The 18,298-nt window shown below is 46.5% G+C and overlaps 1 protein-coding gene across 2 annotated transcripts in view; it reads right to left on the minus strand.

Moving 5' to 3' along the window:
• Nucleotides 1–997: 997 nt before the first annotated feature.
• The window catches only part of LOC308329395 (NBAS subunit of NRZ tethering complex-like), a 113,159-nt gene continuing 95,858 nt past the window's right edge, over nt 998–18,298 (minus strand). For both annotated transcript variants that reach the window (XM_080783663.1, XM_080783662.1), the window contains 9 exons: nt 14,977–15,323; nt 10,816–11,031; nt 9,691–9,893; nt 7,584–7,673; nt 6,422–6,605; nt 6,158–6,297; nt 4,418–4,577; nt 3,786–3,917; nt 998–2,682 (listed from right to left, as the gene is read on the minus strand). In XM_080783663.1, the coding sequence (XP_080639789.1) occupies nt 2,398–2,682; nt 3,786–3,917; nt 4,418–4,577; nt 6,158–6,297; nt 6,422–6,605; nt 7,584–7,673; nt 9,691–9,893; nt 10,816–11,031; nt 14,977–15,323 (1,757 nt within the window). In that variant the 3' untranslated portion in view covers nt 998–2,397. The remainder of the gene's footprint in view (nt 2,683–3,785; nt 3,918–4,417; nt 4,578–6,157; nt 6,298–6,421; nt 6,606–7,583; nt 7,674–9,690; nt 9,894–10,815; nt 11,032–14,976; nt 15,324–18,298) is intronic.

The following is an 18,298-nucleotide window of genomic DNA, read 5'->3' on the forward strand; positions in this document are numbered from 1 at the left end:
ATTGTTTATTTTTTTTTTGCGTGCCGTGGTGCAGGTTATTTGTCCTAGTAGTACAATTCTCGGAATTATTTCATCCTCTGGTAGCGTAACGGTTAGCGCTCTCGCCCCTATAGTCAAGGCACCGTGCGGACCCGTGTTAGAATCTTGCAAAAAGCAAACTTTTTTTTTTTAAAGTTCTTTTTTTAGCCGTACCGGTGTGTGTGCGTGCGTGCGTATACAGTGTGCGTGCGTGCGTGCGTGTATGCGTGCGTATACAGTGTGCGTGCGTGCGTGCTTCATCGTATTTATTATTATTATTAATATGCAGGTAATAATAATAAATACGATGAAGCACGCACGCACACACACACACACTGTATACGCACGCACGCACGCACGCACACTGTATACGCACGCACGCACGCACACACACCGGTACGGCTAAAAAAAGAACTTTAAAAAAAAAAAGTTTGCTTTTTGAAAGATTCGAACCCGGGTCCGCACGGTGCCTTGACTATAGGGGCGAGAGCGCTAACCGTTACGCTACCAGAGGATGAAATAATTCCGAGAATTGTACTACTAGGACAAATAACCTGCACCACGGCACGCAAAAAAAAAAAAAACAATGGCGGATTCTGTTCTGCCATGGCGGATAATGAAGGATACGCCATGGCGTAAAAAAATTGGTCGTGGCGAGTCGCTGTCGCCACGAATTGATCAACTCGCCATGGCGGATTCTGTTCTGCCATGGCGGATAATGAAGAATACGCCATGGCGTAAAGAAATAGGTCGTGGCGAGTCGCTGCCGCCACGAATTGATCTCGCTGTCTCTCTCATTCTCTCTCTTTCTCTCAAATGAAGGCTAAACAAGATGGAACAATGATGAAGAGCGTTATAACCAATGTCCCATTTCAACAGCTGCCCTATCGATACGATGCAATATGATTCAGTAGAATGAAAACACACAACCACTTGACGTGATTACATTATTCTTTATTTGGAGTCTGTGAGGTAAAGGGGCCGTGGCAAAGACAAACTGTGACACTATGACAGACATTGTACAAACGTGTGTGTGTGTGTGCTTGTAGATTAGGTGTGACTCGTCTATCACATGGTCATGAGTGAGTGTGTGTGTGTGTGTGTGTGAGTCGTCTCTCACATGGCCATGTGTGAGTGTGTGAATGCGCTGAATCATTATTAAACAGATTGACTGGCCGCATGTGTATGTCTGTCTGGAGTATGAACAGCTGCAATACCGCCGGCAGCCAAACAGTGGTGCTGTTGAGCAGCCAGCACCACACGTCGTGTGTGTGTGTGTGTTTATTTCATTTTCTTCCCCAGTATGATCGTAACACAGCAGGATCATCTCGGAAGCGACAGCAGCCGTTTGATCACTGCTATTCATCACGGGAAATATGGATACTTTGATGCAAATTAAATGAACATTTTGGCTGAAATAAACATTCTCATGAAAATTAAAGGTTTAACCCATTTTGGGCGGGAACCCCTTTTGGCATTTTAAAGCATCATGTTATATACTTTAGCTACTGAAAAAACTTGTACGTCTGCTATTTTTTGGAAAATCACGAAAATGTCCGCGCAAATCATTGAATATATGTTCTTTTGTATATAACGTTTTTAACTCAAAGCTTTGCTTCTGGGGGTGGTCCCCGGAACAACATATTTGCAGATGGGGGTCGGCGGCCAATTAAAAATTTTGGGGGTCCTTGACATGAAAATGTTTGAGAACCACTGACATAGAAACATGGGGTTTTTCAGAAAACTGTCATGATTTAGACGACTTTGATAAAATCGTCTTCAGGTCTAAATGGGTTCAAATGTCCGCGCTGCTCCAGTGTTCTCTCCTCCTTCTGCCCCAAGCGTTTTCTTATTTGACAGGACGACGATTGTACTCGTCTAACGCACACGTGGGTAACTTGGCGGCCCTTGGGCCACATGCGGCCCCCCGCGTCTTCACTTAACGAGGCCCACAGGTTGTAAATACTGATATATTATTGATTTGCAATAGCATGATCCGCTTCAATTACTTCTAATTGTCTAAATTAGTAGCTTAATTAGTAATATTAAAATGTAATTGTATTTTTTTTTATGTCCAATTAATTCGTATTTAGTTCATGAAGTTAACATAACTATAATTAAAGGCATTACATTTTTTTTAAATAATCCAATTCAAAAATAGTCAAACAGAATTCACGATTGCAATACAAATAATAGCAAAAAACAGCCAATCTACAAGCTCAAAAAGCTTTCGACCTTGTGGATCGGCTATTCTTTGCTACAACAGTAATATGCAATGTGGCCCTCTGGTAGTGAGTGTGGACATATAGTGGCCATCTCCACGGTCAAAGTCCTGGTCTAAAGCATAGATTGGTGCCCCTGCGGTCCGTCGTCCAATCATCAGAGCCACTTCTTGAGGACGGCCAGCGCGGCGCCGAAGGTGCCGGCGGCCGGGTGGGCGCCGCGGTGCGCCAGAAGCAGCGAGCCCGCCTCGGGGGCGTGTCCGGCCGCCAGGAGGCGGGCGGCGGCCTCCTCCACGTCCCAGCGCCGCTGTCCAACGGGCTCCGAGAGGAGGCGGGCGCACAGCGCCGGGTACAGCGCCGACGAGGCCACGCCCACCAGGAGCCCGGCGTCCAATAGCAGAGCGAGGAGCTCCTCGTCGCGGGAGGACGACGCCGCTACTTCCTGGTTGGGGAGGGGGAGAGAGAGAGAGAGATCGTTTTGGGGATTTGTCTTGCGTCTATGAAATGAAAACCCATTTCTAAAACGGGTAGTCCCAATAATTGATTCTGATTGGCTGGTTACCGTCACGTGACAGGTGTGAATTCCACCAATAACCCACTCCTTCAATCACTTTATATAATTTGCAGCTGATTCCAGCTGTACTGGGGAAGGGGAGCGCTTGATTGCTTTACAAACACATGCCGTGCGGGCGTGTAAGCACCGGCCGGCTCATATGACTGTGAATGTGTGGCTCCAGGCATCCCCGTAAAGACATCAAGCGCTATTCTCCCGTCACATAGCCGAGCACAACAAGGAAGTTATGTGGCTCGCTCTGGCGGCGCAAAGTGTGTAGCTACTTTTGTGAATTCAATAGTTTTATTAGGTTAATATTGCTATATGTTTGTAACCGTTTTAGAAAAGCAATAAGCCTATAATAATGCTTAAATAATAACCATCAGACATTAACCTCGTAGCGCAGCACCAAGTGCCGCACTACGAGCTTGTAGATCTGCTATTTTGGAAAAATCGCAAAAATGTGTTGCAAATCTTTGAATTAATATTCTTTCAGATGGGGGTCGCCGGCCAAATACATATAGTTTTTTTTTTTTTTGGGGGGGGGGGGGGTCCTTGACGTGAAATAGTTTGAGAACCACTGATATAGGAACACAGGGTTCAAACATTGAACTAAAAACCAACATTAAACCTGTGGGGCTAGCGGCCCTCAAACAAGAAAAAAATCAGACCCGTGTGAACTGAGTGGTGCAACTCCCCTCCCCCCTCTCTCTCTCTCTCATTAGCAGGCAACAGTGCAGCACCATCTCTCTCTCTCTGTTTCTGGCACAACAGCGCCACTTTTGCCCCTACTGGTATTCATAGTCACATAGGTTAACACGGATATTGTCGTTCCTTGGAGTGGTTGCACCACTCAAAAAATAAGAAAAATAAAATACTAACATTATGCTAATTATTCGGACCAGGCCGGGCCGGGCCTCGGGCCAGTCCAGTTAGGGTCTGGCTTTAATTTCCAGGCCCGTTGAGAACTGTAAATGATTCACAGGTGGTACCTGCGACATGGAGTTGATCTGATCCTGGGTCAGTCGGAGCAGGTGCTGGTCTTGGCTCTCTGCCATCAGCTTGAGGGAGCAGAGCTGAAGACCTGGCTGATCCTGGAGCAGTGACGCTATGTGGAGGACGCACTGGAGAGAGAGAGAGAGAGAGAGAGAGAGAGAGCACAGAACAGACAGTAAAGGTTAATCGATGTTCAGAGACTGTAGAGCCACATAATGCTTTTAAGAGGAAACACACCCACTTGCGCATGCACACACGTACGCACGCACAAGATAAGTGAGTGTTTGTTCCTCTCTAGAGGAACTTTATTAATGTATTCATCCGTTTGTAACTCAAAGAGCGTTGTAATTGTTTCACAATGTTGTGGTTTACATGAAGTCCTTTCAGTATGCGTTTATTTATCATTCTCTTAAAGACCCCCAGGTGTTTTGTATGTGGAGTTTACATTACTTTAATAGAGGTATAGTGGTAACTGTGGTTATAACATTGAAATATGTCTTCCCTGTATATTTTTGGTTTATTCCTGAAAGCTAAATTATGTCCACAGCAACACAGACACACAAACACCCACACACAGACACCCCCCCCCCCCCCACACACACACACACACACACACACACAGGGGTACCTGTGCAGACAGCTTGTGTCTGGTGTCGTAGAGGGATCGCACCATTGCCACGACCTGCTGACCCAGGTCGACCTCCGACCCCTGGCCTCCGTGCGACCCCGGGCAGCGTGCGAGCAGAGCGGAGGTCAACATCACCCAGGGGTTACGCTCTGATTGACACCTGTGAGACGCCAATCACAATCGGAATCAAATCCGTCGTCACATCACGGCTTTATTTTGTCGACTAAATACTATGACAAAAAAAAACTTTCGTCGACCACCTTTTTTCATTGGCGGAAACTAAATGGAAACTAAATGAAAATGAAGCTATGACGACTAAAACTGAGACTGAATATATTGACAATTTCGTCAAGCTCACAACACGTTGCGCCGAGACACGTTGTGAGCTTGTAGATCGGCCGTTTTCAGCAAGTGTAAAATCACTCAAGGTCCGCCAAAATACAATTTAGTAGACTAAATCTGCAGTTGATTTAGTCTACTAAATTGTTACAAATACAATACAAAATGAACACTGTTGGGAAGAGGTTGTGAAGAATGATGTGGGGAAACTATGTCTGACATGGAAGTGTTTATTTATTTTATTTATTTGACAGGGACAAAGCTCATTAATCATTAACATGTCAGTTTTCACATCAATGTAAATGGGCCAGAGTTAGCCGAAACTAAATTTCATCTGTAGTCCCTGGGCAGGCTCTTGAAAAATGAATGATAAAAAGGACAAAGTGTAGTGTGCCTGCACACAACACCATGCGTTGATGCCATGTGTGCAAGCACCCAACACAATACAATACAGTACAATACAGGAACAGATCAACATGGTACAGGGGACAGAACAACGGCAAGTGAAGTGAGAAATGACACCGGTGATAAATACTAAATAGTGCTGATAGTTACTCATGATTACAGATTTGAGTTGTTTTTAGCCACCTTTTCAGGTTGAATTTGAAGGTCAGATAGTTGGAGGTCTCTCTTAATTCTGTAGGGAGACTGTTCCAGTGATGGGAGGCTCTAACAGAGAAGACTGTTTTACCAAACACACTACGTCTGGTTGGCACTTTACAGTCCCCTCTGGTAGTTTCCCTTGTTGTTCTGTCACCACTGTTCAGTGGTGGAGGTGCAAGTCCATTTAAGATCTTAAAAATTAGGCAGGCATCTGCAAAGTGTTTAAAGCCGTCAACATTAAATAAGTTGTACTTTTGAACTATATGGCAATGGTGGTATTGGTTGGGCTTTTGATCCAGTGTTTTTAATGTCTGTTTGTAAAGTGATTCTATGGGTTTTAAAGTTGTCTGATTTGTCTGTGACCAGGTTGTGAAACAGTAGGTTATGTGTGAAAAAATCATAGCATGCATGAAGAGTTTGGCTGCATCTGTTGTTAGATATGGTCTTATGTGTCTGAAATTGGAAAATTGAATTTGATTTTACTGGCTACATTTTTAACATGCTTTAAATGTCAAGTTTTAGTCTAGTGTAATTCCAAGACATTTAAATTCTGATACTACCTGAATACTACTACCTTCAATAAGAATGTCAGTGTCAGGGTCTGTGGATATTTATTTTAACTCCCTCTGGCTGCCTGTTTATTGTTGTTTATTCCTTGGTGCATACAGTCTATGAACAAACAATGACAAACGGAGTGTGTGTGTACATGTACAGCCGAGTCTTCGAGATTATTTATATTTGGTTGCGCGAGTGTGTGTGTGTGTGTGTGTGTGTATGTGTGTGTGTGTGCGACCTTACACTTCCTCCTTCGCCATGGGCGGCCACGCCTGGAGGAGGAGCATGATCGACTGAAACTCCTCCCACTTGTGGGTGTGGTCTAGCAGACCCAGGAAGAGGGCGTAGCGCTTGTCCTCGTTCTCCACGTCCTCCATTTCAACCTGACGGGAACAACAGCGACAACAGTTCATAATACTGCAACATCCAGAATACACTGCAGGTAAAACTACAACTCCCATTTCAACCTGAAACCTGACAGGAATAGCGTGTGCGTGTGCGTGCTACCTGTGTGTCTCTCAGCACAGCCTGCGTCCGGTATAGCAGCAGCAGCAGGGCGTCCTGCTCTCCCAGGCTGAAGTTGTTCTCCAGGATCTGAAGCACGTGGATGCGCGGACGCACCGCCAGCGCAGCGGCACCACAGAACGGACGCAGCCACGCCAGGAGGTCGTCTGAGGTCACCGCGCCGTCACTGGGGTGGGGGGGGAGAGAGAGACAGATTGGTATCCTGACATAAAAAGCAATGCGTTTTCCAAAAAGGAAAAGCTAATTGTATCCCAGCTATAGGTAGGCTAGTGGGAAAACCCACTTGAAATTTAAAAAATGTCTTCTAAATCCTGACAGTTTTCTGAAATACCTCATGTTTCTATATCAGTGGTGCTCAATATTTTATGTCAAGGAACCCCAGAATGTAATTTGTAATTTGCCACCGACCCCCCCCCCCCCCCCCATCTGAAAATACGTTATTCCAGGAACCCCTCAGAAGCAAAGATTTCGAGTTAAAAACGTTCGCTCTGAAAGAATATATATTCAAAGATTTGTTGCCGCAAAAACAGCAGACCTACAAGCTCGTGAGTGCCGCGCCATGAGCTTGTAGGTCTGCTATTTTTCAATAACACACACCAAAACCCAGTTAGGAGCCTTGTCGATCCCGCTGACACTTAGCCTGGCGTAGCCAGCCTTCATCTGCATCCGTTGCACTGCATATCGGCCCAGGCAGATTAAGTCTGCCCCCTCTCAATCGTGGGAGGACTTCACGGTCAAAGTGGTGACGAGCCAACCAGATTCGTCTGGAACCAGGCTATAACCAACCAGGGCCCAGTGTGCAAATATGGGGCGGGGCATTGCAGGAAAGAAATGATCGAATACTGGATATTAGTCTCGCTAGGCGAGGCTAGCTGACACACTGCCCACTTGGGAGCCATACTGTTTAGCCCACCTGATCCCATATGGGGCCCACCTATGGAAGCATAAAAAAGCTGCCAAAATTCAATGACCTGAAGATTAAAAAAGGCATTTTTCTTAATTCAATTGATTTTCTTATTTGCTATTTCATTTGGCAGCTTTATGCTTCCAAACCCACCTAGGTCGCACATGAATTGGTCTATTATGTCTCACTGTATTAATAGTGAATACAACGCTGTTTACATTGTTGTGTCACATGACCTACCCGCTCTGCACCGCGTTGTGCACAGAGGTCACCATGGCCTCCAGAACCCCGAGGGGTTGTGGGTAATTTGTCAGGGCGTCCTCGTCACCGCTGGAGACAACAAACAAACAAACAAACAAACACATGTTTTAATCGCCTGTATTCCATATACACAACTACACAGCGATAGAGAGTATGCACATGCATCACTTTTCCACCGGGACACGTCCGCCTTGTCCGGGTAGCTCAGTCAGTAGAGCTCTCGCCTTTGAACTACAAGCTCTAGCACATTGTAACAGGGACAGACTACAACTCCCAGGGGTCTAGCGCATTGTAACAGGGACAGACTACAACTACCAGGGGTCTAGTACATTGTAACAGGGACAGACTACAACTCCCAGGGGTCTAGCGCATTGTAACAGGGACAGACTACAACTCCCAGGGGTCTAGCACATTGTAACAGGGACAGACTACAACAACCAGGGGTTTAGCGCATTGTAACAGGGACAGACTACAACTCCCAGGGGTCTAGCACATTGTAACAGGGCCAGACTACAACTCCCATGGGTCTAGTGCATTGTAACGGGGACAGACTACAACTCCCAGGGGTCTAGCACATTGTAACAGGGCCAGACTACAACTCCCATGGGTCTAGTGCATTGTAACGGGGACAGACTACAACTCCCAGGGGTCTAGCACATTGTAACGGGGACAGACTACAACTCCCAAGGCTCTAGCAGACACCCGCGTGTTACCAGCTGATACCAACAATAGGCAACTCCCGACCTACTAGAATATGTGTGTGAATGGGTGAATAATAATGCACAATCTAGACTGAAGGCAAAACTTTTATTGGCCAGCAAAATATAATCTTATTGACAAGGCTGGACTACTATGGTAAACAAGGGGAAACGGTGGTATTTCACAGGCACGTGTGTGTGTGTGTGTGTGTCACCAGAGGAGGACCATTTATCACAGAGACAGAGAAAAGAAAACGCACACACACAATACAAATGATGATTAGTTGTTAAAACCATACAGCAATTTATTTCATGTTGGAAATTCAGATGACCTCTCTCTCCTAAGCACGCACGCACACACACACAAAGCTGAAGGCTACGAGAGCTTCCTGCCTGATGACTACAAAACAATATTACAACATGGCATAGCGATATCATCCGCTCCAGACCGGTTCAGACAGACCAGGCTTTCCTCAGAGGTGGAAAGCCTGGGGAGGCAGGGCTACTTTCCCAGCAGCACTTGCTATGGCAATGTCCCGGAAAAGACGTGCTGTGATTGGCCAGTAGTCACTTGAGTGGCAGCGACGCAGTGTGCCTTCAGGATTCCACTTGACTTCCTCCTCATCCCGTTGGAGACAGGTCGCTCCAACGAACTACAGCGACCAATGAGGGAATCTATATATTTTATTATATCTATGGACACCATTCTCTCGTTCCTCTGGCCTATGGGACCGTACCTAAGTGCAGAAACCAGTCTCTCGTACCTCCGGCCCATGGGACCGTACCTCTGGCCTATGGGACCATACCTCTGGCCTATGGGACCTACAGTACCTCAGTGCAGACACCTTAGAGTATATATGAATAGAGACGGCACCGGATTTCTCCTCCCACCCACTTGCATTAAGTTGCTCTAAAGTGCATGAGGCGATTTCACTCCTTCCAAGTAGGACCAGAGTGCATTCTGGGATGGATTGGACCCAAACACATGAACGCGCTGCCGTTGACTATCATTGCACGCGTTCACGTGCGGTCACATTATGAGACAAGCGTTCACGTGTCATCATGAACTGCAATACTAAATTCGGCCACTATGTCCATTTCGCCTCAGGGTTTCCTCTGGGTGCTGTCTCTATTCATATATCTATTCATATATACTCTAAGACAGACACCAGTCTCTCGTCCCTCCGGGCTATAGGACCGTACCTCTGGCCTATGGGACCTACAGTACCTCTGGCCTAGGGGACCTACCGTACCTCTGGGACCTACAGTACCTCTGGCCTATGGGACCTACCATACCTCTGGCCTATGGGACCTACATTATCTCTGGCCTATGCGACCATACATATGGCCTATGGGACCGTACCTCTGGCCTATGGGACCTACAGTACCTCAGTGCAGACACCAGTCTCTCCACGGCGTCCTGAAGAACGCTCTTGATTGACAGGTTGCCAAGGCCCACGGCCACGCCCAGCAGCTCTCTGATTTGCTGCAGCGGCTGTCCGTCTGTTGCCATGGTGACCGCCAGCTCCCGCACCTTGGAGCTCTCCGAGCGCGACAGGTCGTACGCACGGCTGTAACCTCTGACCTTTACCTGGAGAGAGACACAGAGACAGACGGGGAGAGAGAGAGAGACGGGGAGAGAGAGGGAGATAGACAGAGAAAGAGAAAGAGAGAGAGAGAGAAAGGGATATAAACGGAGAGAGACAGAGAGAGAGAGAGAGAGAGAGAGAGAGAGAGAGAAAGGGATATAAACGGAGAGAGACAGAGAGAGAGGGGGGGAGAGAGAGAGAGAGAGAGAGAGAGAGAGAGAGAGAGAGAACTAAGCCTTTATTTAACGTTATTTAGATCGTCTTTTGACGCAGTACCACAATGTCCTGATATGAGGTGGTACTAGTCGTTATAATACTGATGCTAGATAAAACCAGGCTTGTTTAAATTCCATGCCAGCTTGGAAAATCAACAATGGTGGACATTGTAAACAAAGTGGAAATGCAAATTTGGAACTGAAAAGGAGGAGGAATCATACAAAGTAGGGTGATACTGATGACATCACGCATATGACCAAATCAGTTGAGCTGTTCCTGAGAGTAATTTCCACAAAAGCCCCCTTATGATGAGAACGTTTGATTGTTCAAATGTGCATGTTTGTGGGGATAGAAAACACATAGGAAAGCCCAAAAACACAAAATAAAATAAAATAAAAATTTGAATTACCAGCATAGGTCCTTTAAAGTACACATATTGCTAAATGTGTACACAATCTTTTGAAACTAGGCAATCTAGAAGCTCATAACGTGACACATTGTAAGTACAGTACTCAAGTTGAGGTGGATGCTGGCAAATACTGCGGCATGGTCATGCTGGACCTCCAAAAGGCTTTTGACACCGTGAAGCACTCCATACTGGTTAATAAATCACCCTAAGCGCCATAAACAGAGGTCTCCGTCCTATCAAATAGCAACGCTCGACGCTCAGGATGGAGATTAATCACAGGAAAACACACAGCAGCTTACCTCCGGGCTGTCTCTGAGTGACATGACAAAGGCGTGGCCTAGCGTCTCCAGGTGGGCCTGGGACTGCCGCAGGTGGGCGACGGCCTGCTCGTAGCTAAGCCCCTCCTCCTCCTCCGTGGCCCCGCCTCCCCCTCTCTTCTTTTTCCACTTCTCCTCCAGCTGACGCAGCGCTCTGCTGGAGCGACGGATGACCTCCGACCTTACCTCCACATCGAGCTGATGAGAGAGAGAGAGAGAGAGAGAGAGAGACAGAGAGAGACAGACGGAAAGACAGACAGACATTCAGTGTATATAAACCAAAATTACAGACTGAGATCATATCGACATCGGTTATCGGCCATATCGGATACCGATATCGGCCAACATGTCTCATCGGTACATCCCTAGAACATGAAGGGACCCAAGAGGGAGGAAATTATCTGCCCCCTTCCTTTCCCCCCTCCCTGTACTTACAGTGCTGTTAGTTATCATGTGATATTGAATTTTTAATTATATTTTCTTTACCTGTGTTGATACTGAATCTTGTTGTTACAAATCTTGTCATGTCTTAGACATATGCAATCAATTCATAGACATGATGTCTATGAATTGATTGCATAGGGCCTACGTGGAAACAAGACCGTAAGGACTTTTCTTTTGGTGCTATCCCTTTTGGACTGATTGTGTAAAATCAGCCATTACGACAGCATCAAGGCCCGCCAAAATACATTTTAGTCGACTAAATCAACGGTAGATTTAGTCATGATATTTAGTCAACTAAAACTAAACACTAAAACATTCCAGGTGACTAAAACTGAAAATGAAAACTGTTCCAAGAGAGTATGTATGACTAAAACTACAATCAAAATTTGCTGCCAAAAAACTAAAACCACAGTGTTGTTTTTGGCAGTTTTAGTCATAGTCTCTTGAATAGTTTTCATTTAGTTTTAGTCATATTTTAGTCACCTGGAATGTCCTAGTGTTAGTCTAGTTGTAGTCTAGTTACTTGCGCAAGCAGAGCGCGCAAGTACTAGTTTCGCCCGGGACTCCTATGCACCGTCCCAGCCGTCCCGCCAATTTTTATGCGTATGCACCGTCCCAGCAAATGACATAATGACTAATTGTGCCTGATACACTAAAACATATCGTCATTACGTCACCATCGAAAACCAATTACACTCTGGCATTGGGTCCTTTAATCCACATCTTTATTACGTAATCATTGAGAGCTAGTTATACATATAGGCCTACTATGTATGTATAAAACCAATGGTTTTCGATGGTGGTGACGTAATGACGATATGTTTTAGTGTCGGGAGGATTAAAGGTAATGCTCCTATGTATACATGTATGTAATCTGGCACCACTGCCGTATCAGGCACAATTAGTCATTACGTAATTTGCTGGGATGGTGCATACACATCAAAATTGGCGGGACGGCTGGGACGGTGCATACGGCGCAAAGTAACCACAGTATACCGCTAATCAACTTACAAATTACATATATATAACTAGCTCTCAATGATGACGTAATAAAGATGTGGATTAAAGGACCCAATGCCAGAGTGTAAGTGGTTTTCGATGGTGACGTAATGACAATATGTTTAAGTGTTGGGAGGATTAAAGGTAATGCTCCTATGCAGGCCTGGAATTTCATCCTTTTAGGGGCAAGGCCACTTGGCCTTTAGTGTGGTCAACTTTTTGAGGACACAAAGCCGAGTGCCAGGGCATGAAGGCCATCCATTAAAACAATGATTTTAAGTCAAGTTAAATAACAAAATATAAGTAGCTACTGTTGTAAACATGTCTATAAGATGGGGTCCCAGTGCAGAGATGAAAATCATAATGAAATGCCCTAGGACCTTGTCACCCTAGGCTAATTCATATACATTAAATTTGGGGGTCCTTAAAATTAAAATGGCTGATCAGTGGATTGAACTGTGAGTTAATTCACAGAAAATACAATGACAGACAGCCTACATTCATTTTATAGCCCTGTTTGTTTTTGTTCTGCTATAGTCACAACTGTGTGATATCTATGTTCCTTGTTTTTAATTTTCTTCTATTGTTTATACTGTGCAAATTGTTCAGCACCTTCTAACTTTTTCGAAAGGTGTGTTATAAATAACATTTACTTACTTACTTACTTATTTACTTACATAACTTTTGAATGAGGGCTTGGTTTAGAAAAGCCTATATTTTGTGCTAAAGTAATATATTGAATAACATATAAATGTAGATTTTAAGTCTAGACTGGCATATATTGTAGCATTGTGGGGCTGCAGGACTGAGGACTCTGGACATAAGTCAAGTGTAAAAAGCATTTTTGTATAAGTGTGTGCTTATGAACATTTACCACGTTATGTCCGCATTGATACAGAAATGAATAATAATTAAGCAAGCGACGCGTGTTGTACAGTGAGTGCTGGGCTAGCATTTGGCTAGCGATATTAGCCGTGGCCAGCGTTGGCTGTTTAAACAATTTACTCTGTCAACTAACATAGCAGACGATAGCGTGGTAAATGGTGGAGGAGTCCTGCAGTCTATGCTGTTGCGTGGTGTTGTTTTGTGAGTTCATATCCATGAAGACGAGTCACGTTGGTCTTAACACACAGGCTCTGTGTGATATTAATCTTGAAGCACCGCGCCAGCGGGGCCGAGTGTCAGTGAGTGAGAGCTGTCAGTGCGTGCATGGAGCGGAGGAGGAGGCAAAATAACTACAATACAGACAATACAAGTCTGCGCGAGACGGCTGGGGAAGGTTACTGTAATGACTGGAAAATTGCGGAAAAACGGTAAAATGAACTGCTGTGGGCGCCGCCGGGGCACCGCGGCCATGTGGCCGTATGGGCATATAATCTTTCGAGGGGCACACGGCCAAAGAGAGGGGCAACGACGGCCATGGCCGCCGTGAAATTCCTGCCCTGCTCCTATGTATACATGTATGTAATCTGACACCACTGCCGTATCAGGCACAAGTAGTCATTACTGAGATTTGACAGTTTGTAGCGGTCGAAAGTAGTTGCGCGCTATGCTTGCGCACATGGCCTACTAGCAAGTATGCACTCAACAGAGTGCAGTTCTAGTTTTTATCTGTAAAACAATCGTCTTAGCTTTAGTCATCGTAGCTTAGTTTTAATTTAGTTTCCATGTAGTTTCCGTCCGTGAAAAAACGTAGTTGAGGAAAAAAAATTCGCCTTAGTTTTAGTCATTGTAGCTTAGTTTTCATTTAGTTTCCATGTAGTTTCCGTCAGTGAAAAAAGGTATTCGAGGAACATTTTTGGTCTTATAGTTTCAGTGGACTCACCTTATCGGCCGCCTCTGGGGAGAAGGTGATGTCTCATAGTTTCAGTGGACTCACCTTATCGGCCGCCTCGGGGGAGAAGGTGACGTCTCATAGTTTCAGTGGACTCACCTTATCGGCCGCCTCGGGGGAGAAGGTGACGTCTCATAGTTTCAGTGGACTCACCTTATCGGCCGCCTCGGGGGAGAAGGTGACGTCTCATAGTTTCAGTGGACTCACCTTATCGGCCGCCTCGGGGGAGAAGGTGACGTCTCATAGTTTCAGTGGACTCACCTTATCGGCCGCCTCGGGGGGAGAAGGTGACGTCTCATAGTTTCAGTGGACTCACCTTATCGGCCGCCTCGGGGGAGAAGGTGACGTCTCATAGTTTCAGTGGACTCACCTTATCGGCCGCCTCGGGGGGGAGAAGGTGACGTCTCATAGTTTCAGTGGACTCACCTTATCGGCCGCCTCGGGGGGGAGAAGGTGACGTCTCATAGTTTCAGTGGACTCACCTTATCGGCCGCCTCGGGGGAGAAGGTGACGTCTCATAGTTTCAGTGGACTCACCTTATCGGCCGCCTCGGGGGAGAAGGTGACGTCTCATAGTTTCAGTGGACTCACCTTATCGGCCGCCTCGGGGGAGAAGGTGACGTCTCATAGTTTCAGTGGACTCACCTTATCGGCCGGCCTCGGGGGAGAAGGTGACGTCTCATAGTTTCAGTGGACTCAACTTATCTCGCCGCCTCGGGAGAGAAGGTGACGTCTCATAGTTTCAGTGGACTCACCTCATCGGCCGCCTCGGGGGGGAGAAGGTGACGTCTCATAGTTTCAGTGGACTCACCTCATCGGCCGCCTCGGGGGGGAGAAGGTGACGTCTCATAGTTTCAGTGGACTCACCTTATCGGCCGCCTCGGGGGAGAAGGTGACATCGTCCAGGAAGCCGACGGCGTGGGCGGGGCTCAGCCTCTCCAGGTACTTGGCGCAGACGTCGTAGGCGTGCAGGAAGTCCTGCGGGCTCTGCGGCGGTCTCTTCAGGAGGTGGGGGTCTCCCGTCCAGAAGAGCTTGTGCAGCCAGGCGCCGTGCACCGCGCTGGCCGACAGGCGGGAGGCCTCGCCGCCGCCGCCGGGCAGCGGGAGCAGGCCGGCCAGCTTGGAGATGGACAACACGTTGTGACTGGTGAGCACCGGAGAAAGAGCCAGCAGCGGGTCTGACACCTCGTCTGTCAACTGACGATAGTCCAGTCCTGTGGGGAGGGAGGGAGAGAGGGAGAGAGAGAGAGAGAGGCAGAGATAGTTTTGATAACATACAATACAACACAAATTATTCATTATTAATGGAACTGCTAACTACTAATTCTGCTCTGCATGCGTTGTTTGGTGTTTTCCGTTGGATGCAGAGAATGGATTTGCAGAATTCTGCATGCAGAGTTTCAATTTGGTGTTTATCCCATTTTTCCGGTTCTTGATCGGCAAGTGGGCCCCAGACTTCACAACCATGGAGGGAAATGGGTTCTATAACAGAGTCTAGTATCTTTAGCCAGGTTTGTATTGGGATGTTTAACTTGATGTTTATTTTGATGGCACAGAAAGCTCTTCTTGCCTTGTCCCTCAGGTCATTTACAGCTTGTTTGAAGTTACCTGTGCTGCTGATGCTGCTTCTTGGAGTGGTTGCACCACTCAAAAACCCATGACTCTATGTCAGTCGTTCTCAAACATTCATGCCAAGGACCCAAAAAATATCTGTATTTGTCTGCTGGCTGAGGCCCATCTGAACAAAAATGTTGTTCCAGGGATCCCCCCAGGAGCAAAGATTTGAGTTAAAAACGTTCGCTGTCTCTCTCTAGGTCGTCCTCAGACGAGCCCTCCATCGTCGTTTCCAGTCATCCCGGTTCTCCATACATCTGGCCAGTTCGTTGGTACTTTGCGCTCCTGCGTCGTTCTTGAGTACATCCACGTATGTTAGCGTGGGACGTCCTCGTGACCGGTGCCCGTGTGTTGGTTCCCACAGCACTAGTTTACTGGCTGGCAGCTCTTCGTGTCTTTGGCAGTGTCCTGCTAGTCTCATTCTCCTGGCTGCTATTTTCTGGCTCACCCTTGGCATTCCATCATACAGAGTTGTGTTTGTAACATCTTATTGATGTTGAGTATTGCCCGCAACATTCTGGTGTAGCACCCATCGAGAGACTTCTGCAGGGTTGGCTTCAAGATCCAGCATTCACTGCCATATAGGAGAACGGACTCTACTGTTGCGTAGAAGAAGCTGAGTTTGGTTTGACAGGGGAGGTTGGAGTTCCATACACTGGCCACATAGGCGGCGGGTGCGTTTTACCTTTGGGTAGGCTATAGAATTGCGTTGGGGGGGGACTCTCGCCGCGGATTTATTAATTTATTTATTTCCCAGATGGTCTAAAAATGAGTTATTTAGCATACTTTTACCAATGAATTAGCCTATACAGCCAACGACTTTTGGACGTCTTTTTCTCAAGTCTCGAGTCAGTCAGTGTAGATTACCCGGCGGTGTTGCTGCCCCTCCCAGGAGTCGCGGCTCATGGCTCTACAGACGGCACAGAGACAGCAGTCACTCCGCTGAACGTGTCAGTGTTGCTGCAGTGGTGTGAAACTGTGAACTGTGAACCGTGCGGGCACTGCGTTCTGACAGCCGACTCACAGCTTCTTCTTCTGAATTAGGCTACTTTATCTTTGCCTTGAAAAAGACATTTTGCGTTTTGCTGTTTCCCCAAAACAAACCAGCGCGCGCTACTCTTTGCTACAAAGCGACTGGAAGGACGAGGTTTACAGCTGAGACATACCAATAGTAGTCAATCATATGCTGATTAGGCCAGTTGCTGTATGTATAGCCTATATCCGATCAGCGATCACCAGGGGGCAGCGACAACACACGCACACACACACACACACACACACACACACACACACACACACAAAATAGCCTTCTATAATGCTGCGCACATATATTATATATATTAAAAAAAATACCCAGCATAATTTTTGGGAAGGCTAAGCCTTCCCTAGCCTTATGCACCCGCCGCCTATGACTGGCCATGCCGTTTAGGGCCCTCCATGCAAGGGCCTTCCTCACTTTCAGGTCTTGTTCGGTTGAGTTGACCCATGAGCCCAGGTACTTGAAGTCATTGACTTCCTTCAAAGCAGTGCCTTTGAACTGTTTATAGCACTAACAGACTTCACATACTAGAGCATGTCTGAAATAAGTGTCAGAGCTGAAATCGACATGTGAATATGAAATAAATGCTTAAACATGTAGCTAGGTGTAATGTTAGAGACCACAGAAGTGAACCTTTCAAGCCCGTTTTCTCAACTCGTTGTTTTCTGCAAGACATTACTCTATAAGCCATATCTCCAAAACTGGTGGGCCAAACTGAACAACGAATATGTCAATTTGAAGCTATGATTCCCTGCTTTCATTTAAAATTCCAATGGCAGTCTCTCAGTCAAATGTAGTCACATATAGTCGGGCAATTACTATAGTCTTGTCGCCCTGTTAGGGCAACCTCACTAACAACATCATCCCTTTTTGGAGGGGTGCTAGTCCCCCTGCAATGCATGGCTTTCCGAAATTGCGTCATAGGCCAAGCAAAGTCTATGGACTTTGAATTACAATTACAATGTAGGTATTTAGCAGACCCTCTTAATCCAGAGCGACTTACAATAAGCAAGCACAAAAAAGCATGGCAATACATCACATACGCAAAAAGTAGTTATCATGAAACATGCGTAAGCTAAAGGTCATTACACACTGGCGAATTAGCGACGCGATGCTAGTAATAAGCGATCCGAAAAAATGCGAAATATTTGCCCGGCGAATTCAGTCGCGTCTGTACACATATAAATGCAACGCGTATTGTGCGATTATATTCGCCACCCCTCCACTCCATGTCCTCTCCTCCTCCTCTCCTCTCGAAACGTTGGTCTATAATAGACGTTTTTTGTTTTGTGACTACGAGCTGTGCAACCTCTCCTTCCTTTACACACACACACACACACACACACACAGTTGTAGGAGGGGAGGTGTGCAACAGCGTGTGCTGCTGTGCTATCCAGACCTGCGTAGCCGGACCCGCGGACCGGCTGCTGCTCTGTGGACAGCTATTGTACGGTACGCCACTGTTTATACACAGCAACGCAGTTTGGGCTGCATTCTGATTGGTCAGAGGTGTTGCAGTTCGCCTGCGAATGTCTG

The sequence above is a fragment of the Protomyctophum bolini genome (genome assembly GCF_963924005.1).
Source record: "Protomyctophum bolini genome assembly, chromosome: 15".
Lineage (NCBI taxonomy): Eukaryota > Metazoa > Chordata > Actinopteri > Myctophiformes > Myctophidae > Protomyctophum > Protomyctophum bolini.